Source organism: Xiphophorus couchianus, chromosome 14, assembly GCF_001444195.1.
Source record: "Xiphophorus couchianus chromosome 14, X_couchianus-1.0, whole genome shotgun sequence".
Taxonomy (NCBI): Eukaryota; Metazoa; Chordata; class Actinopteri; order Cyprinodontiformes; family Poeciliidae; genus Xiphophorus; species Xiphophorus couchianus.
In genome coordinates, this window is record NC_040241.1 from 19,566,790 (window position 1) to 19,588,972 (window position 22,183).

The 22,183-nt window shown below is 36.9% G+C and overlaps 1 protein-coding gene across 2 annotated transcripts in view; it reads left to right on the top strand.

The window, feature by feature from the left end:
• fgf11a (fibroblast growth factor 11a) overlaps positions 1–22,183 on the top strand; it is an 82,585-nt gene that overhangs the window by 23,763 nt on the left and 36,639 nt on the right. For both annotated transcript variants that reach the window (XM_028039302.1, XM_028039303.1), the window contains exon 3: positions 16,999–17,109. In XM_028039302.1, the coding sequence (XP_027895103.1) occupies positions 16,999–17,109 (111 nt within the window). The remainder of the gene's footprint in view (positions 1–16,998; positions 17,110–22,183) is intronic.

The following is a 22,183-nucleotide window of genomic DNA, read 5'->3' on the forward strand; positions in this document are numbered from 1 at the left end:
ACTGCAGATGCACCCTGGGTGTTTCCTGTCTCGATGTTTCCTCCTGAGTCAGGCGCTTTGTGCACGTGTGAGGAAAACCTCACTGTCTGCTGCTGAGAGGATAATTAGGATGGTCTCAAAGACGCTGCTGCACAACTGCTGCAGGATGTGTGTTCATATTCGCGATTTTGCTGAGTGCCTTTGTTCGGCGGGAACGCTGAGGAGAAGTTTTTACACCACAGGCGGCGACTCATAATGTCAGGGAATGACTGTGAATTTACTTTGGCGTCAACTAATGGTGTTTCAAGATTTAAAACTGGATTTTACAGCCACTAACATCTTGGTCAGGTTCATCCACTGCAGATGCATCTCATAAGTTCGTTCGCAGTACCACAGCTGCCTGTGAATCTCTTAAATCCATGACCACCTCTAAAAAGTCTTCCAACTTTTTCAGTAAGTTCAAACTACAGCTGAAATGATTACTCTGATTATTCATGATGAATCGATTATTAAACACTGTAAAAACACAAAATTTGTTTCTAGTTTGTGGGGCAAATATTTTAGTACACTTAAAATTAGAAAGAAAAAGTAGGAAGTTATTACGATAAACTATAACATTGTTAGTAATAATGCAAGAAGACATTCTCAAAAATCAATAAACTTTAAATTTGAGCATTTAACACTGGAACTGGAAGACATTTTAAATATCCAAAAATACATAAACAAACAACAGATATATAAAATAAATCATAAAGTCTCTGTAAACAAAATTATACTTCAAAAACAGGACTAGTTGAGAGCAGAGCACCAAAATGAAGACTTTTATCATCCAGAGGGAAAAACGATAAATCAAGCAAATGGAAATTATTGTCTTTGTTTTAATTCAACGTGCAATTAATTAACTTATTGCTTATTGCAACAGACTTAGACAAAAATAACTTAAAAGTAGTTTTTAAGCAACATAAATAAGTTTGTTTTAAGTCATTTATTATTGAATAAAGATTCAAATAGTACTAGCTCCACTCACCTATTTTCTTCTCATTAAAACAGAATAAATGTCTTGTTATAAGTGAAACAAATGGAGCTATTACTTCTTGTTTTATTCATATTCAACTACAGTAGCCACCTTCCAACCCAAAGAGGGCAGCACTGAGATTGTTTTAGGCAAAATGTTGCAAAAATAAACAGAAATGCCACAATTTGCAGTTATATGAGGATAGCACCCTTAAAGGTCAATTTAAACAGTTTATCTGTAAAAAAAAACAAAAGTGTCTCGATGTGGAAACCATTTGAGCCGTACCACAGACACTACTATCTATAGTCTTCCTGATTTCCGCTCTTTACAGCCAATCAGTACAAAGGAAAATGAATGGTGCTCCTGGATTGGCTGGTTTAGTGTATCAGGTATTATTGCTAAGTACTTCAGCTTTCTGAGCTTTATTTTATATATAAAATAATAGATTCCAAAGATTATTAGACATTTGAAACTTAGAGGTTTTTTTCTAGAAAGTTTTTGACCTTTTGAACATTTTTTTCAGAGTTTTTTGGCATAAATGCACTCCTTTTGAAAATCATTTTTCTATCTACAATGGTCATAACGAGCCATTATAATGACGCCTGGTGGAATTGAACAAAAACGCATAAAATCCCAATTTAAAAACTGAAACCTGAAACATTTCAGCGCGGCAAAAAGTGAAAACTGGAGAACTGTTAAAGGGGAAAATTATCTGTCTAAAATTATTTTAGTTTTTATTTCCTTAAACGTCTTCTAGCCAATGACAAACTTGCAGGGTTTCCCCCGGTGTATTATACGCCTGGTGGGCCTGGCTTTACTTGTGCCCCCACCAGACTGAGCATTGCCTATTTATTTAAGTCTTTTTAAAATGTTGGATTTTTTTAAGACATTATTCTTGGTGTTCAGGTATTAATCTTCCAATCTTTTCATAACACATAATTATCAAGTCATATTTTTACATTTCCTGTCAACTTTAAACATTTTTTAACTCAAAAAGACGATGTTGGATGAATGACTGCCCGAGGGCCCAAACACTGGGCTTAGCAAGTTTTCTGGGGGAAACGTTGACTTACATAAATAATTCAAACTTTACCTTGCATTTAAAACATTTTAAATGCTTATTAAGTGTCCACTGCTGTGTCTCCATGTGGGCAGAACATTATTTTCTAATTTTAGCCTGGTTTTAGCTCCATAATGTTGTTCAGCTTTCAAACAGAGATAACAGAGTCTACATGACAGATGGCTGTGGAATATTAGTATTATAACCTGAGGGACAACACAGAATTATGGCAACATGGCTTTTGATTGCCTCTTTTGGGATATAATGCTAACATAAAAGGAATAAACAGAAATGGAGGAGAATTAAAGCATGAGGCAAATGATTCCAGTGCGTTGTTAGACGAGGTTTTCCTCCTCTTCGCTCTGACGGAGGAGCACGAGGGGCTGATCTGTGTTGTGCCTGGGGTTTCTCTGCCGAGGCTTCAGGAAAGAGGAAGATAAAAATGTGAGGGAAAGACGGAGGCAGAGGAGTGCTGACTCAGCAGGAGGAAGAGGAGAGCTGGGGAAGAAGATGAATGAGAACTTTAAAAATTGGAAATGACTAATTTGGTAGAAGGAAAACATTCTCTGAGCCGCTCACATTTGAGCTGTGAGAAAATAATGTTTGGCATTAATTGTCAAATAAAATGTCCCTGTCCGGTCATGAAAGGTCTATAAAAGTATGGAAAAGAGATAACTGAATGTTAAATAGTTGTTTAAATTAGCAGACTTTAGTTGTATTTTCAAAAAGATTTCTATAATAAAATGGCTTTGTCAGTATCTTATAATAAAGCTAAAATGGAGCCACTTAGTGGGTTCATTCACACCAACTATGTTTAGTCCGTTTTAACTGAAATCTGGTTCGTTTGTGTAGAAAGTTTGGTTTGTTAGTGGAAGTGTGAATGAGTAATCAAACTCTGATGTGGACCAAAAAATCTTTGGTCCGTATGCAGATCTGGGTCTCAGTTCGATTCAAGTAAACTTTGGTGCAGTTCGAATCCATATGTGAATACCAAGTGGACCGGAGACCGCTTCAAAAGCAGAAAGTGAACTACAGCGCAGGGCATTTTGGGTAAACTGACTCAAAACAAATGTACTAGTCAACACTAGTGGGAGAAACGATGCATGATCTTTTAACAAAGACAAATGAGAAATCCTACGCCACTCCATTTAGCTTACATTTTGTGAAGGAGGAAGTTGCGCTGTGTCGTCTTCTCATGGTTTTGTACTGTTTCCTGCAGTGATTCTTGTTGCAGCGCCCCCACACACGAGGAGGGAAACAGGTTTTTTAATTAGTTTTTATCGCTTGACACAGTGAAGTGTGAAAGAGAACCACATCACCTGAAAATGTAACAAATGTTGCAATTTTCATCCCCAGTCGAACAGAGTCTATCTGGTGTGAAAACACAACTCTGGGTCCATGTAAATTAGCATTTTAACTTGCAGATTTTAAACTTGGACTGTTTTGAATGCCAAAACACAACATAGTTTTTTGTCAAAAGTGTCAAACACCACGAACTGTGCTGTAAATTTATATTTTAGTCACTTGTCAGGTTTAGTTTCCTCCCTTTTATTTCGGTTTGACAGCCACTGCCAAGTTATTGACTTACTGCTGCATGACTGAAAAAGAAACTTTTACCACTGGTTTCACTTTGAATCAAACTGTATTCTTTGTACGTTTTGATTGATTTCAACACTTTGTCCCACAAATTCACGTGACATACAACAAACAAATCCAAACTAGCATTTTCTCAGAGAGAATACTTCAGTACTTATGCTTTATTATCTGAAATAGCCAGATTAACCTTAACATCAAGGTTTCACAGTGTGTTTGACAATTATCCAGAGGACAGTAATACCTTTGTGATAACAGTCTTAAAGCAAATCTGCCTGCTCTTTATTTCCACTTCATTTGGACAAGGTCCAGCTGAAGAACTTCTGGTTTGTTTAAATTCACCCTTCCCCGCGGCCCATTACCCATCTGCTCTGACACACTTCCACCATCTCCACTTGAGAGTGAATAGCCCACCTGTGACGGTGTGCATTTGTTGGGAGGATAGCAATTGGCCGTTAACTAGTTCACAGAGGGAGGGTGTGTCTAATGCCGCTGGCCCAGGGCAGAGGATGTGAACAGCCGATGTGTTACCAGCCAACAGCAGCAGATAAAGCTGATCTCAGTTTGAAGAATCAGACAAACTCTCATAAGGAGGCTAACAGTTTGAATCCATATGTAAATTGATAACAAATAAATGGATACTCTGTCTCGCTGTTAGTTGTGGCCTGACTAGCTGTGTGACTTGGTTTTTGTTGGACTTTAACCGGCTGTTAGCTTGGCTTTGATCAGTAGTTGGCTGCACTCTCTTGATTACCTGTTATATGGACTCTGATTAGCTGTTGACTGGACTTTGACTATCTATTAATTGGATCCTAACTGGTCTTACTCGCTACCTGTTAGCTAGACCCTCTTCCTAGGTGTTAGCTGGACACGGACTCTGTGAATACCTGTTAGATGTACCGACTGACTAGCTGTTACTTGGATTCTGACTTTTTACTGGACCTTCATTATTTATAACCGTTAGCTACACTTTCTGTCTAGCTGTTAGCATGACACCAACTATCTTTAGCTGGACACCGACTAGCTAATACGTAGACTCTCTAACCTGCTGTTTGTTACTCTCACTAAATATTAGTTTCCTTCCTCAGAGAAAACACCAAATCACAATTTGTACACATTTCTTTTAACTTTCTTTTGCATTCTTATGGAAAGAAATGAAAACAAATGGCCAGTTTTTAATTTTTGCTGATATTTTTGTCTATTTCTGTCACTTCATGTGAGGAGAGAATTAATTCTCGTTGTCATTTAGTGACTCAGATTCTGTATATAGTATATTAAGTAAACTATAATAAATGACACTCTCTGCAAATGTATATACTTACGTTTGCAGTATATAACACCGGTCTATGATCATTGTGTCATAACAAAAAACTCACTACTATTATGGTAAGAGCTTCCCCTTGGGAAATGTATGTCAGCTTTTTCAGACATTTATTATCAAGGAGCTATAAATTTTGTGAATTTTGGCCACTTTGTGACTTTCTTTCAAGTTTTTATGTTGAATATTTTCCTCCTCCAGTTGTGTGTTGCTGTGAATTACAGCATCATATGCTTGAAGTGTCATCCAGAGACCCTCTATAGACTGGAAACCGGCTTGTTTCTGGCTCTAATGGCTCTTAAGGGAATATTTCTGTTTATCTCCGTATGGGTCAGCACTTACCAGGAGGGGCAGAATTATGGCATGATGCTAAAAAGCTGCGAGATGTAAGGTGTTGTTTAGAGAGAGAGGAGGAAGGGGGCGATAAACTGTGAAGCTGGGGCTTTTGAAGGTATGAACAAGCGAGGCGACGGTGATGAAGAGAGAAAAAGTGCGTGGGTGGAAAGTTTGGTTCTTGGCCATTGACTCTTTTTCAGCGTTACAACACCAGGGCTGCTGGTGATTGATTTCTCCATTCTTCTCTCAGTCTTTTCTTTCCCGTCGCGCTCACCCTCTGCTCCTTTGTCTTTTGTTAATTCGCTGGCTCGATTTTCTTTCCTCCCTCTACAATATTTTTCGAATAGTTCATCTCTATCTCCCTTCTCCTCCTCCACCATTGACAGGGTTTTCCCATCTACGTCCTCCCCTCCTTTTCCTCCATTGTTATTCACTCCATCTCATCTCACTTTAGTTCTTCCACACTTGTTCCTAACTTACCTGGTATCTACAGGTTTCAGTAAACAGACCATTTTACGAATGATTTACAAGTTTTTACATTTTTTTGGGTGAGATTTTCACTGACAAGTCAAAATTTTTGTCTTATTGACCACATTTTTAATGTTTTGCATGATTAATCATTTAAAGATCAATTTTCTACAAAAGTCTGGCTTTGTTTTGTTAAAAATATACAAAATTTAGTTTTTGGTTTTGCATTTCTTCACATAATCATTGTGTAAAATGAAATGAGAGCAAAAGTGAATACTGATGTAGTAGATTAATGCTGCTGCCATTTTGCTAGCGGCTAAACATGCTAATGCTAACATGTTTAAGCTAATAGCAAAAAAAACAGCAAGGTTGTTTTGTTTTTAGCAAAACAAGACAATGATTATGTGATTCAAATATAAAACACAACATATTAACGATACATGTAAGAAAAAAAATATCCACAAATGTTTGCATAAATGAGTTAAACAGTAAAAATAAGATGCTTCCTGTTTCCCTCACTTTATATCGCCATCCAATGGTAGAACGTAGAACTACAACAAATGACTTTATATTAAAACAGAGGATACTCTGAACTCTGAAGGTCAGTGGTCTGGTTTAGCCAGTTAAAAAACTTGCCAAAACGCCTGATGTTAGTGTCTTCGTCCTTCTTCGCCGCTCTGTCTCAGGTGATATTGGTTCCTGGCGTTGAGCCGCGCGCGGCGGGCATGGTCCGGCTGTCGATCGTTACTGTAATTAACTTCAGTGAAAAGGGTCCTGGGATGCGGAAAACCTCCTCACAGTGTGGCTCACACAGCGCGCCGCCTCCTTCCTCTGCAGCAGCAGCGGCAACATGACTTTAAAATAAACACATCATCTTTATTTATAAAAGAGAAACAAGTCAGGAAGTTAAAGCATCAGCTTTAATTGGTACACCAGGCGTTATAATTCTCTAGTTAACTCCTGTCAAAGAATGAATCCAAATCAAAAATACTTTATTCATCCCAGAGGGAAATAAAGTTTTGTTGTAACTCATATTACACAATTTTTTTCAAACATGGTTACCAGTTGTTGTTTTTGTTGTTTTTTTGTAAATGTTAGAATATTATACTAATGATTAGACACATACGTTCTCCATTCTGCAATATTTGATTGCATCGTACTAATTTTATTTATTTATGAAGTATTTTAATATTAATCTTCTTTCCTTGAACTATTTATGATTGCCGGCTGCTTTCTTCACCAAAAGTTTTACAATAAAATGACCTTGTCTGTCTCAGCGGAGCATTTTTACAGTGAAATCAACTAAATAAAAATGACGTCAGGCGTCCAACTTTCCATTTTTGTTAGCAAGCTTTACCAGTGCATAGGTTGTCAATAGTTTTTACCTATAAATGCTGCTTAACTTGCACAATTTGGTGTCCTTATTCTGTAATTTCTGCCTTTACTTTTTTCTGTTCTCCATGTATTTTCCATTTCAATCCCAAGTGCATCATATTCCTCCCAGGATTGCTGCCTATACTGTTTTTCTGATTAATGTCCCACGTCTTTGTCCCAGTCTTCCACCCTTTCTGTCCATTTTTCAGTCACGTCCTTTATCCTCTGTCCTTATCTTGCTCTCCACATTCTCTCACTCACTAATTTTGGGAGACAGCTGCTATTGTTTCCTTCCCTTTGTTTCTGACTCCATCAGTGGGTCATTTATCAATGTTTTAAATCATTAAGCTTCAGGAAAACACCAGAATAAAGTTCCTTTCTAATCAATCCACAACATCTCAAACCGCATGCCGGTGATTTATGACGAGGCTGTGGATTCAACTTTCCTGCTGTTTGTTTTCTCTGTTGTGCTGTTGGCATGTTTGAAGGTGAAAAGAATTAAAATTTTGTTTGGTTACCTTTAAAAATGGTTTCCTATATTAAGGTTTTCAGTGAAAACTCTGACGACACAGACTGGATAAAGATTTTTATTTTTAAAAAGTCAGTTTTACAAATTGGTAGACAAAGTCTTTAAAGGACTATAACTGAACAGTCTGTTTTTTATAGGCTTATAGATAACACACAGCTTTTTATATATGGGTTTTATCCTGTAAACATACAGTTACAGTTTTGTGTATTCTTCTCTTCAGGCACAAACTTCTCTATATTTAGCAACTTGGCTTTAAGCATGTGAAATTATTCTTTACAGTGTAATTTTGTACCACTCTTAGTATAAGACTGTTGCTTAAAAATGTACTCCATGATATGTGTCTTCAGACACTTTGTGAAAAAGTTGCTTTACAGTTTTTCCTCATATATATTCAGACAGAATCAGAAACATCAGTTCTTCTGCATCCTCACTGCATCCTGAATTAAATACAGTGTAAACCTATAAAAGAAGATTTCCTTTCTCTGGATTACTTCATTGTTTGGACATCTTCCACAGTACATTGTGTTATGGTTATTTTTGACTTGATGTAAATTATACAGTTAAAACTGAAGAAGAAAAAAAAAATGTATACTCTGAAATTTAAAATAATATAAAAAAAAATAGATTTCATCAGTCTTTTTTATAATACATATAAATGTTTAGCTAAAATATTTATTTGAATCAAAAAGAAAAGTTACCGATAATGAAAATTTTGTACGTGCTGATCCAGAACCGCATAGCATTCTGGGGGATGTAGGCAGAGGACAGACTTTAGCTTCTCAACCTCTCATGGTGAGCTAAGGAAGTTTGCTCACCAATTCACTCACTCTTTGGTTACCTAGCAACTCACTCACTCTTTGGTTACCTCGCAACTCACTCACTCTTTGGTTACCTCGCAACTCACTCACTCTTTGGTTACCTCGCAACTCACTCACTCTTTGGTTACCTCGCAACAACTTGTGGAGTTACTTGCGCAGCAGCAGTTTAATGTTTCGCCGCTTAAAAATAAAAAAAACAGCATGGAGTAAAAACTGTGGATAAAACTAATCAATGATTACCGATATCATTGAAACGCTTATATCGTGATTTGTTTTTCTGTCACATCGACCAGCCCTACTATTGGGAAACTTTCGCTGGACTTAAGGATTAACTTCATGCAGTTTACCTGCAATGTTTCGTATTCTAGCAAAAACTTCTACAGTTCTTGCTAGTGACGTTCTTGGAAGTTGTAGGCTACTGTCCAGATCTTACTGGTTACTTTTCCGGACATATTCTGTAAATTCTGGGAGAAAAAGTGTTGAATATGTCAGTTTGAGTAATGATTAGCATGACTCTATGTAGCTTAAGCTAGTTTATGTCTGATTAACCATTAGTTTGCCTCTAAAAAGGCAGTGACATGACTCACAAGGCATTAGTTTGTCTTGGGTTCACTGTTAGCTTGATTTTGAGTAGTTATTAGCTTGAATTAGCTTGAATTTTGGTTACTGTTAGCATGCCTCTTAGAAGCTAAGTAACTACTCAATGTGTAGCTTGAGTTTGAGCCATTATTTGCTTGATAATATCTATTACCATGAATCTGATAAACCATTAGCTTTACTTTAACTAGCAAATTAGAATAGCTTCATTTTAAACAAATTGACCTCTCCCTTTTAACCAAAGCACAGACGTTGTAACTTCTGCCAAACATGTATAATAACTGATTAATGTACTAATATTTATAAGTATTGGTTTTCCTGAAAGCTGATGCTTGAATGTAGTCAGAAAAAGAAAAAGATCGGATAAAAAACAGGGAGAGACGGTTTGTTTTGGGGCGTCCCGCCTCTTTTTTCCTCTGCATCCTATGAGGGATGAGGCGGATGGTGATTTTTATGTGATTGATGGTCCTTGTAAATATGGTCATTACCATATAGGCTCAACCTGCCTTCATCGCCATTATTCACTGTCAGCTGGGGATACTGTGAGCCCATGGCTTTATGCAATTTACTACTCCACTTAAAGTGAAAAGTGAAATATGACATATTTTATGCAATTTTTGTGTTATTTCAGTTTTTTTATTATTATTATTTTGGTTAATTGTTTTGGTTAATAAATCCCTTACTTTAACTCATTTCCAGTTCTGTAGATGATAAATCTCATGGTTTTTTTCTGAGTCAGAAGAATCCTGGCCAGAATAAATGAAAGATGAAAAACTAGTTGTAAAATCCATATGTCCATGGATTAATGGCTTCAGGCTCTTAGGCAAGTGGTGAGAAAGACATTACAGTCAGTGGAGAGTAACAAGCTTATTAACAGACAGAAGATTTTCTCAGACCGGTGTGCAGAGGCATTGCATGTTAAGTAGCAGAACCCAAGCAAGAATTTCCCCACAAAGCTGTATTGAAAAATAAAAAATTCTCTCTCAGCCGACATTTTTTCACCTTTCTGATGATAGTCTGACTTAGACAGTGATTTTTATGAACAATATAAACAGAAACTTGCAATAGGAAGGTAAATATAGAGTGTTCCTGTTTGTGTGCAGCAGCAGCAGCACAGGCAGAGTAGAAATATTACTCCCTTACTGCATGAGCAGCGTGCAGCTGTAAATTAGTGCTGCTCAGCCTGGAGGAGTAATTACTTGAAGAAGTCAACTATGCTTTGTTTCCCTCTGTCGCAGCACACAAAGAACAATCTGTCAGCGCACAGACTTGACTTACAGTGGTTGTCTCAGGTGCAGTGTTAACTATTCAAATCAGCTTGGCAGCTTAGAGATTGGATAGAAAAACCTCGGCGGTGGTGTTGGCGCCTCATGTTGATCTTGTTTGGGTTGTTGACAGAGTTTGTTTTGGTCAAACTTTAAACATTGTTCACGCCGCTGTGAGCGGAGTTATGCTTTATAACGCCCTAAATGAACCCAATACATCCAATAACTGTTGTTTATCCAGCCGACAGCTGTTTGGAAAGCTCAGTTATTTGTGTGTTTTGGGAAAAGCGAACAATACAGAGAGCTAGCCACAGAGTGAACAAGGTGTTTTTCTTCCACTGTGGGGTTGATGCTCCCATTTCACATCAAAACATGTTCATCTCTTGGATCATTTTTTCATAGTAAAGTCAAGTTCATTTGTGTAGCACACGATAATGCTTAAATTATGAGTTTACTGTAAATTTTCCACCAAAATGGTTAAAAACATTGTGTTGATAACTCCCACCTGCAGGTGGCAGTATATCTTATTTCTACTACATTTGTTCCTCAGCTTGATGTCAAGTAATAATCAAATAAAAAGTCACATAATTACAAATCATGCATATCTGCAAATATTACAAAATATTTTGCCAATATTTCTAAATTAGCTCCACAAATCAATGATTTTCATTGCAAAAAAAAAGAATCGCTAACTCCTGGAGGGACTGATCAGTTTCAAAACATGTCGGATATTATTTAATTTTTCCGTACTTTTCAGGTGCAGACACAGCTTTTATTAATATTTTAACAGTCTGTTAATGGGTTTTGTCAATACATTTAGGCCCTTTAAGAACCTCCGTGCTCTTGATAAGGCCCAAAATGAAAATGAGTTTGACACCTTTGCTTTGAAGGAGCTCAGTGTTTCAGTTGTTTTACAGTTTTCTGCAAATCTGGAAGTTTGTCCCAGATTTGTGGTGCATAGAAGCTGAATGCTGCTTCTCCATGTTTGGTTCTGGTTGTGGGGATGCAGAGCAGAACCAGAAGACCTGGCGGGTCTGGAATGTTGCTATGACAACAGCAGATATTTAATGTATTTGTGGTGCTATGCTAATAACAGTCACAGCAAACATGGGTCAGATAAAGATCATCTTAGGTGGAACAGTTGTAAGTGTTACGGCAACATATTACGAGTTTAAGGTCAGGTGTCATTTTTTAAAATCACCATAACTCTGTAAACACTTCGAATAAAGTGACAAATCTCTAACAAAGGATCAAAAACTGTTGAACACTTTCTGTTCCTGAAGTTTGAGGAGCAGAGGAGACGATAAGCTGCTCGTTCACCTGTGACTTTAATGTTAGCCTAGCTGTGGCTAGGTGAGGTAGAGTGCAAGCTAGCATGGGTGTTAGCATGCTGACACCCATGCTTGTAGTGAGCGCATATATCTTTAACAAAGAAAAATCACATCCAGCTAATTAAATTACTTCACCAGGTGGCAGACATTAATGAAAATGGTCAGATTTAGGAAAACAAAATACAATAAATACTTTAGTTTTGTAGCCTATAATATTTAGTTAATATGCTAACTAATTGTTGTCCGTTTTGGGTGATATTTCTTTGAAGTTATTTTACATTTAAATGTGACCATAATTACAAACTACTTAATTAGTAGTTAACCAAAATGCAAAACAATTACATTTATTTTGTTTGAATTTTTTTTGTGTGCCTTTTGTAGGACATGAATACCTGGGCGTATTTTCAAATTTCTTCCAAAGTTGTAAACTTTTTTTAGACAAGGACCTTGTTGAGTGCTGGGTGAACTCCTCACCGTCACTGGGCTTAGAAAGTTTTCTGAGGGAAAGCTTGATGCTGTTCATAATGGCATATAATCATTTCAACAAATGAACGTGAAACTTTCATGCATCTGAAACTGTAACCAAATATAAAACTGACTTATTGAGGGCCCAAATTCTCTTCCTGATATCTTGTCTTATTTTTGTCCAACTTGTGCAATTTTATGTTTGATGGAATCACAGCTAGTGAGGCAAAATGTTGGTTTCACCTGAGTGTAACTGTAAATGTTGGGAACAGCTTCTGTAAGAATCTCCACTCGACCCATCCATCCATCCATCCATTTTCTGTTCACCCTTGTCCCTAATGGGGTCGGGAGGGTTGCTGGTGCCCATCTCCAGCTACGTTCCGGGCGAGAGGCGGGGTACGCCCTGGACAGGTCGCCAGTCTGTCGCAGGGCATCCACTCGACCCTCTCACAGTTTATGATCTACGGTGACCATAATTTGTCAGCGCTGTTGCACATCTGGACTCCCCGGGGATGCTAACGCCGACAGAACGGGAAACGCTTCAGAAAACGACCCGACAAACAGATGGACGTATAATAATCCGTCGGCTTCAAGCTGTCCGACCGAGGCGGAAAGAGAAGAATTCACACACCTGCTGAGGTGAACCAAAAACCTGTTTAAAACACTTTTTAAATGCTTACCTTCAGCTTCATCTGCGGCTTTTCCTCCGAGTCCCGGGTCTGCCCTGTCCTCCTCCTTCTGAGTGACAGTCTGTCATTCAGCTGCTAAGTGCTGCCGCTTCAGAAACAGCAACAGTAAGGGGTTTCCCTGCAGATTAGCTCTGCAGTTTTAGGGATGAGGTGGGTAAAAAATACAGAAGAGAAAGAGGAAAAGGCCAAGAGGGAGGTTGATAAAAGTTACATTATGCAGAAACTGGGGTTTAATTCAAGGAGGGATTGATAAATGACAATTCTGTTAAAATGTATGCAAAATGCAAAACCTGACTATGTGTTATCGCTAAATAACAGCCTGAAAATGAGAAAATAATTCAGATGTGTAAACCAGCCTTAATGTAGGCTCTCATATCATACAAAAGTTTCTGCATTAATATTTCACTCAAGCTTTAAACTCGTGGTTCTGAAATGTCTCAATTTTTTATTTTAAATCCTTTTTTCTGCTTTTTTGGTTTAAATACAAGTATTATTTACGCCAAAATCTTTAAGATCTATAAAAACGTAAAATAAATATTGATCAAGACTTTTAAACCAGTCTACAAATCAAAGTCAAAATAATTATTTTGAAAATAGTTTGTTTTACTTCATGTTCCTGAAAATATATGGAGATAAATTGGGGCCATAAAGTTTGTTAAAAAGAAAAAAAATAATCTTAAAATAAAATTTAATCTAAAAAAAATGTGAAAGAAAATTTAAACATTTATTCTCAGATTCAGAGATTTTTTTCAGTTTCAAATAATTTTTTCTGTTTCAAATCATTATTTTCAGTTTTGTCATAAAAGGTTTTTCAGTTTTAAAATAATTATTTAGTTTCAAATGTTAATTTTCAGCTTATTTTTTTGTTCCACTTTTTTTAGTTAAAGATTTATTCAGTAAAAAAAGATTTTTTTCAAAACTTTTTTCAGTTTTAAAATAACTGTTTAGTTTCAAATCTTTAATTTGAGTTTCAAAAATTTATTTTCAGTTTACTCTTTTTTTCAGTTTCAAACTTTCTTTCAGCTTCATAACAATTTGTCAGTTTCAAATCTTTTTATTTTCTGTATAATGGTTTTTTTCTTTGAACAAACTTCACGGCAGCCATTTATAATAAATCTTGCTGTAGTTCGTATCCTGCTGAGTTCAGCGCGGGTCTGACCACAAATGCGCTCGTCTCTGTTGGACACATTGGAAATGAACAGTGAGGTAAAAATAAGGCGATCTGCCGCCCAGTTGTCATTTGACATTATGAGGCTTCAGGGTTCAGAGAGACTTTAATTGTTGAGATTCTTAATGTGGGAAATGAATCCCCGGTTCTTTAATAAGCTCACAGCTCAACTGGCGTTCAAATAGAGAACATGTCACTAACACCGTCTCACATGTCTCTGTCACGCGTTTATTCAGTTCCTGCACTTTTTACTTTTACTTGAGTAACTTTACTGTGAACTATTTCTACTCTGACTTGACTAAAATTTCTAGATATTCAACCCAGTGAGAGTAACTTCACTGAATGAAAACTTCACCAGACCTGGAGATGTTTTTAAAATTTTTTAAATTTTATATTGAAACTGATTTGGAAACGTTTGTTTTGTTTTATTTTGTTATTTTATAATGATGTTACATTTGAATAATTTTCATTTGATCCTTAAAATACCAAAATTTTCAATTAACTTTAGAGTTTGGTCCGTCTGAATATGTGATTTTTAAATATTAAATGATTGATAATTTGATCAGTTATTCAGTTCTTGAGTCGACTTTTTACCAAATATTTTTTACTCTTGAGTAATTTCCTAAATGGTTACTTTTTACTTTCACTTGAGTCATTTTACTATGAAGTATTTATGCTCTTAATTGAGTAAAATTTCGGGATTTTCTTCCCACTGAATGAAAAACAAACATGTTTTAACCAAAAATTGACCAGACTCAGACACACACCTGCAGTTTTTGTTAGGTTTTATAATGAAAGAAATTTCCTGATTTTGTTATTTTTTTGTTACTTACATTAATCTTTTTCATTTTGATCCTTAAATACAAAATTTCCACTTAACTTCATATTTTGGTCCACCTGATTATGTAATATTTTAAATATTAAATACTGATATTTAATATTTAAAATATTAAATAAAATATTAAATCTACTCAAGTACCCAGTACTTGAGTAGATTTTTTACCAAATACTTTTTTACTCTTATTTGAATAAAAAAAATTTGAAAGTCGTGCTACTCTTACTTGAGTATAATTTTCAATCCTCTATGCACCTCTTATTCATACTTCTTAGGAGGTACGAGTAGTTTTGTCAGTAAAATGTGTCTCAGACGTTGCGTGTTAAATCTGCAGGCTGCTTGTGTTGCTGCTGATGTCACGCTCGTTCTCTTCAGGAAGTATTTCCTCTGATTGAAATGCAGCTGCAGAGACTCGCTAAAGGTCAGCGCTGCGTGTTTGCTGCTCAGGTCCTCCGTGGCCAGCAGATGCACATGGCATCCGTGTGTGGCACGGAGCTTAATTTGAGATTAACACGTAACAGATTACCACACTGACCTTCTGTGTCCAGTCAGCTGGCAATGGATGGATGGATGGATGGATGGATGGATGGATGGATGGATGGATGGATGGATGGATGATGGCTCATCTTGGATAAGGATCGCTGTAGTCAGGTTTAGTATGGAAGTGGGGATAAAAGAGAGGAAATCTTCAGTAAATCCATAACATGATGGTTATGAATATAAAATAAAGTCAACCTGAATTTCACCAGTTCCTGTTGGAAACATCTGTCCGCTGTGATTTTGGTGATCATCAAGATGTTTTTGGCAAATCTGATTGTTTCAGTTGTATTTTATAAACACATGGCATTGCATATTAATAAACATTTACATGCAAATGCATCAGATTTAAGCTAAATGGCTAATCTCCATCTTTAATCCCATTTGTATATGACTAAGAAAAGTAATAAAATAAAGAAGCCTCAGACTTCTCCACAAGGAAATTAAACAGTTGTTTACAATATGTAGTCTATAATGTTTCAGTAATATTGACCTTACATTGATAAGTAGGTTGACTAGAGTTAGCATAATGGCTCTAAAAACAGAGTTGTATACAGTTAAAGCTATGCTAAGCTAAACAACCTAATCATGTGACTAGAAAACTCAGCCTGTGTCCAAACAAATCTACTGCATAGTTTTCGCTAAACAGATCCATCTGTTTATTTATTTATATATTTTTTGTGGTAAATAAGTAGTTTTGTCATTCCAGTTTTGCCCCATCGTTCATTGTAATATGACATTGCAATTTTAGTGTGCAAATCTGTGGAAAAACCCCCAAAAACATTCCAAAACACAGAGACTATGTTTGCTTGTACGACTTGAAAAGTTTAAATGAGCAGATTTCCCAGATCGTATCTTTCTTTATTCCTCATGCACTAAAATATCCTTTCTGTCAATTGAGGGCAAACTGTCAGCTGCCCCCACACTCCTCCATCCTCCTTCATGTTTGATGAGATTCATTAAATGTTTATTGTGAACACACTTCACCACCCTGACATTTTGTCTGATCCTCCATCTGGTCCTCCTCAGCACTTCTGAGCCTGAAGAAAAACTCACGCTAGCTCAAACAAGCCAGGTGCTAATTGCTAGCATTTATCTTAGCAAATAATAAGCAAACTATAAACTGGATATTAACCTTTTACTGCAACCTTTTAATACAACTACATTTATCAAGTGAAAAGTGCTTTTTGGGTAAAATATTCAACTTTCAAAACATGTTTAGCTAGAATAATTTATTTGCTATTTTAAGCCAACGTTGAATTTGCTACACCTCATGCAGGCCAAAGCTAGTTTTAGTTTTAGTTGTGATGAATGAAAGTCTTGCTCAAAGTACGTTTCTTTAGTTTTCCATCTAGCAACACATTTATTTTGTGCTTCCTACTCCCAAATGTGTGGCTTGAATTAAAGAAGCTAAGCTAAAGAAGAAAGCTAAAGACATGTAAACCCCTTTCCATCTAAGCATTTAACCGGATAAATTGTAAGAATTCCTTCTTGTTTAGTCAGTGTCTAGGCTCCGGCGTGGCCATTTGCTCTGATAAATGCCACCTGACAAGTGTGTGTGTGTGAATGTGTGTGCTCCTGGAGGCTAACATGTGCTGTTAACACTGTGTTTGCTCTGCAGAGCCCCAGCTGAAGGGCATCGTCACACGACTCTACTGCAGACACGGATTCTACCTCCAGATGCTGCCGGATGGCACCATGGAAGGCACAAAGGACGAAAGCAGCTCCTTTTGTGAGTCAGAGAACATTTTATTTTATTTTGTGATGATAGATTTCACATTTTACACTGCTCCAAAAGATATTAAATTTGACAACTTTTACTGCAAATTCAGGATTTGTCTGCAAAATGCAAATTAATTAGAGCATCTTTGCTTGGTTGCTGCTCTTATAAGGTTAAAATCAGTAGCTGTAATAACACTGTTATGATGTACACTGCAAAAACACAAAGTACATATAAAGTATTTTGGTCTAGTTTCTAGTCCAAATGTCTTAGCACACTGGAAATAACTAACAAGTAACTTTTCACCAAGAAACATGAGCTTGTTTTACATCAATAATTGCAAAATATTGCAAAAAAAAAGTATGATATTTGTACACTGTTTATATTCTGTAGATATATTTAAGTTCCTGCCGTTCCTTTTGTCCGCCACTTGTCTAGATGTAGTCGTTTATTGGAGTTATTGAACTGGAAATGAGTTCAAACACTGCAAAACACAAATTCTTCCCAAGTTTATTTGGTTTTCTTTCTAAAGCAAATATCTTAGTACACTTGAAATAAAACAAAACTAACTTACAAGCAACTTTTCAGCAAGACATAGGAGCTTGTTTTAAGACAATAATTATATGCTATGCTAAATAATTACCAGCATTTAAAAAACATCCAATAATGATACTATCTGGGATAAAACCTAAACACTTTTCCTTTTATTTTCACCTTCAATTTCCATAGAAACACATCATCAGCCCGCTGTGGGTCGCCTCCTCTGTGATTACTGACTAAATCCGCCGGATCCCAGACTCCAGGAATCCCTTCAGGGTTCCCTCACAGATCAATAATATATTATACAATATCCCTGGTGTGGCAACACAGCAGGTTTTTTCTGTCAAAACAACAGTTTAGGTGGAAAACATCTAGTCGGCACAATTTCAGATTTACAACCTACAGCGGGTGGGGAAAAAGAGAAATCACAGTTTAAAGCTTGTACATTTCGTTGTTTTTTATTGAAACGTCAGAATGTGGCAGCTGAAGTGTTTCCAAACTCAGAACCCAAACATTTGTCCTGAAGCTGGGCAAGGTTCCTGTAGCGCCTTCATTTGGGTTTTTACCGAGTAAAACAAGCACTGCAGTCAGCAAACATCTGTTTGAGACTTCAGAGAAAGAGCAGCAGATAAGAATGTGATCAGCAGGGCCGGCTCAAGCCTTTTTGGGGCCCCCCCAATATCAACATGTCAGATGCTTCATCATTAAACTACTCTAACATAACTACTAGCATCATTTGTAATTAGCTTACATCATGCTGATGCTATTATAGCTGTTGATTTTAAGGAGCAGCAAATTAAACAAAATATTATAATCATAAGTGTGTTACATTACTTTAACTATGTGAAAGTAACATCGGCTGAAAAACACCAAATTTACAGTAAACAAATTAACAAGTTTAATGTCTTCTATTTCCCCAAAAGCAGGAAGAGATTAACCTATTAAATATGTACCAACTATGAAAATAATATCAAAATTGTTATTTTATATGTAGTAGCACTTAGTCAGTTTTATTCAAACTGTATGCATTTTTATATCACACTAGCTTTGTGCTGTTGGGGGCCCCCTGGTGATGTGGGGGCCCTATGCATCCCCTTAACTTGCATGTGCCTTGGGCTGGCCCTGGTGATCCAGAGTTGCCAGATTTGACTGACAGCTTCTAGCTCAAAAGTAAAATAAAACCCAAAAGCTTAAAAAAGCCTAACTAGCCCAAAACTCAACCTCTAATGAAATGTATGACATGTAAATATGTATATATGATATTGTGTCCCATACTTCATCGACTGCACTCAGATTTGTGAAAATTAAAAACATTTTTGGCTGTTTTTTATTATACACTGATTGGAACCAAATCTAACGTTTGAGACTGTTAAGGTCTTGACTCTTTAAATACAATGAAAGTGGAGTTTTTTGTGCCAATTTTTACTTTTAAATCATGATGCTGCATCAATGCATTATCATATCATATCATATCATATCATATCATGTATTATCATTGGTTAACTAAATCAACCAGTGATTAATCATTGATGATGTCACTTTGAATAGAATCTATAGATTTCAAAATAAATTTACAAATAAGATAAGTGCAATAATATCATGTCTATTACATATTTTGAATATCTAAAACAGAAACAGGAGGCATGTATATAACGTGAAAAAAGTAATCCATTTATATGTAAACTTAAAACTCTACATCACTCTGGTTCACATTACTGACCTTTTAATACTGAGAAAATCAAGACTACCTTCCCATTTCTTTTTAAAAGCATGAAATTTCACTCTGAGACAGTTTCTCGGGTCTTTCTACTACAATAACTTCAGAAATTACGTTTTTCCACAGCAACCATCAATGGATAACACAAAATTTTATTAAAAGTTGTGTTTTCTGCCACACAATCACAACTATTTCTAAAGAATTTTGTTCTTCTAAGAACCTGCGGCCTGCCAAATGTTGTGAAAAGCAGCCCAAATTTTAACAACCTGGTTTTTTTTTGTTTACCCAGCCAAATGTTTTCAAAATCAGCCCAATCGAGCAGAAACCCACCCAACCTGGCAACTCCGAACACGTCCAGAAAGCTCAGATTATTCCCACTCTTATGCAATTGCACACCTACGCTCAGCGGCTGAACTTTAAACAGTCTCATGTCCAATGTGAAATATTCATCACGTAATACCGCAGGGCACATCCGAAGGCGAGCGGGGCTCATTTCCCAGACAGGTGTAAAGATTGTTGTTGTGTAACGGCGCTTCGCTCCTCATGTGGCGGCGCGTCGAACATCAGTCAGCGGAGGTCACCCCCGCATTCGCCGGCTCGTTTTATAACGGCTGTAACTCCATCACATGCCGTTTTTTTTTTTTTTTACATTCTCAAGTCACAGCTCGGAAATTGTTTCCTTCCTGCCAGAGTTGGATTATTTAGTCGCTCACATCATTGGAAACCGGTATCAATCAGCAGCACAATCATCTACCTGACTGCACAGAGCATTAAAGGAGGAGGGGGAAATTGCTGTGTGAGCATGTTCTGCAGCGCTGAGTGGGATATGCATGAAAGAGACGGCGGAGACCTTCACTGTAAAACGTTACTTCAGAGCAGACAGCCTTCTGTTACAGCTGCAGCTCCTCCTCACTGTCATGTCTAAGATGTGGGGAGATTCCTGAGAATCAGCTGCTGCTAGCTTTGGTTTTCAGCAGCTCGTTTTATGGTTTTGATTTTATTCCACCTCATAAATGCGCTAACATGGAGCCATCTTTACCTTTCTGATTGTTGAATCAGGAATCCTTTAAGATTTTTATTCCAATTTTGTGTGGTGTGCTAAAGGGCACCTATTATGCAAAATTTAATTTTTTAATGTTGTTGTGCTTCCTTTGTGTCTCTATTGCTTCTAAAAACAGCCCTAAAAAAGATTCAGTCGATTTAATGTTTTTTGGTGTCTGGAAAATGAGTCGTTTCAAAAACCTTTGGGATGTAATCTACCAGTTTTAAAGGAGCGGTGTTATGTAAAATGGGCTTTTGTGAGCTTTTAAATTCAAAAGTACTTTATTGATCCCAGATGGAAATGAGATGTTGTTGTAACACATATGAAATCAAATAACTCTTTAAAGATTTGAATTAATATGAGCTACATAATGTTATTCGCTCATCAAACACTTACCTGAGCGTTGCCTTGGTTCTTTCATGCATGTTTGAGAAATATTTTAATCTCCATTAGCAACCATCCAGTTATCCAAAACGTCTAGGTGGACCTAGCCCCGCCTTCAAGGCACAGCTCCTCCTCAAAGCTTGAGCCTCACAGAGCAGCTGCTCCTCACCCACTCAGTTCCTCAGACTAGCCACCAGCAATTAGCAACACCTGGCGGCACTGAGTTCACTATATTAACTATTTCTCAGTGAAATGCTGGTAAAAATGTTGCTAAGGGCATAATACAAAACATTATTGTGATGACGTGCTGAAATTGGAGTGACGGAAAGAACTTCTTAAAGAGACAGAAGCCCAATTTCAAGGCGTTAAATTGCGTCAAATTTTGTTAAAGTAAAATGTATTTGATATACAGCAATTTTATAAGATACTGCATTGTATCTTCAGATTCTGTGGGGAAAATGTGAGTTATGCGGTAAAAGACTGCCAACTCATTGGTCCGCATTTGGTTGCCATGGAGACGGAACTCGGACTGGAGAAGAGTCATTGTTAACCAAGAAGCATCTCCAAAACGCAGCTTTATCAGTAACACACGACTTTCCTGATATCCTACTGATATGTCTGTTACAATAACAAACTTTTTAGACCATAAATCGTCCCAGAAATTATCGCGATAAACGATAATAATGTTGTTTTGATACCACTTTCAATGTTCGTAGTATAATAATGCAAGTTTGACCCCTGAAAGACTAGTGAAGTTTAATTTTGTCCTGAAGAAATTTTAAAATATCCAGAAATGATAAACGCAATTATTGAAAAGAAAATTATTGAGCTCATTTTAATTTATCAAGTGATTCATTGCTTATTGAGTCAGACTTGTGAAACTTAGTCCTCTCTGTTTTTGATCCATTTGAAATGATAACAAGCTACTACTTCTTGTAGGGGACTTGGTCTCCTGAGAGAGTGACCCACTTCAGCCAGAATTAAGGGTAAGGTAATTAAAGTTTTAAAAAAAATCTGTCAGCTGCTTTCTAAGTAAAAGGAAGAACTCTCCCTCTCCTCTCTTCTCCTCAGCTCATTTTTTTTTTCGCTCTGTTACATAACAGCCTAAAGGAACCAGGAGGAGGAGGAGGATGGCAGCTCCTCTGACCTCCCAACAGAGGGGGAGACGCAGTGATTGAGGAGCCATCAGCTCCATGCCAGCTGCTGCGTCTCCTTCTTCTTTTCCTCTCTGTCATCCTCACATTTTTTTTTTTACATTTCTCCGTCTCTTCCCCTGCCAGCTCATCTTGTCTCGCTGACTCGTTTTTCTACAGCAGGTCGCCTTCCTTTCTCTTTCTTTCTTTCTTTCTCTCCTCCCTCCTGTTTGATCCTCTTGTTCTTTTGTTTTCGTCCCCCGTCTCACT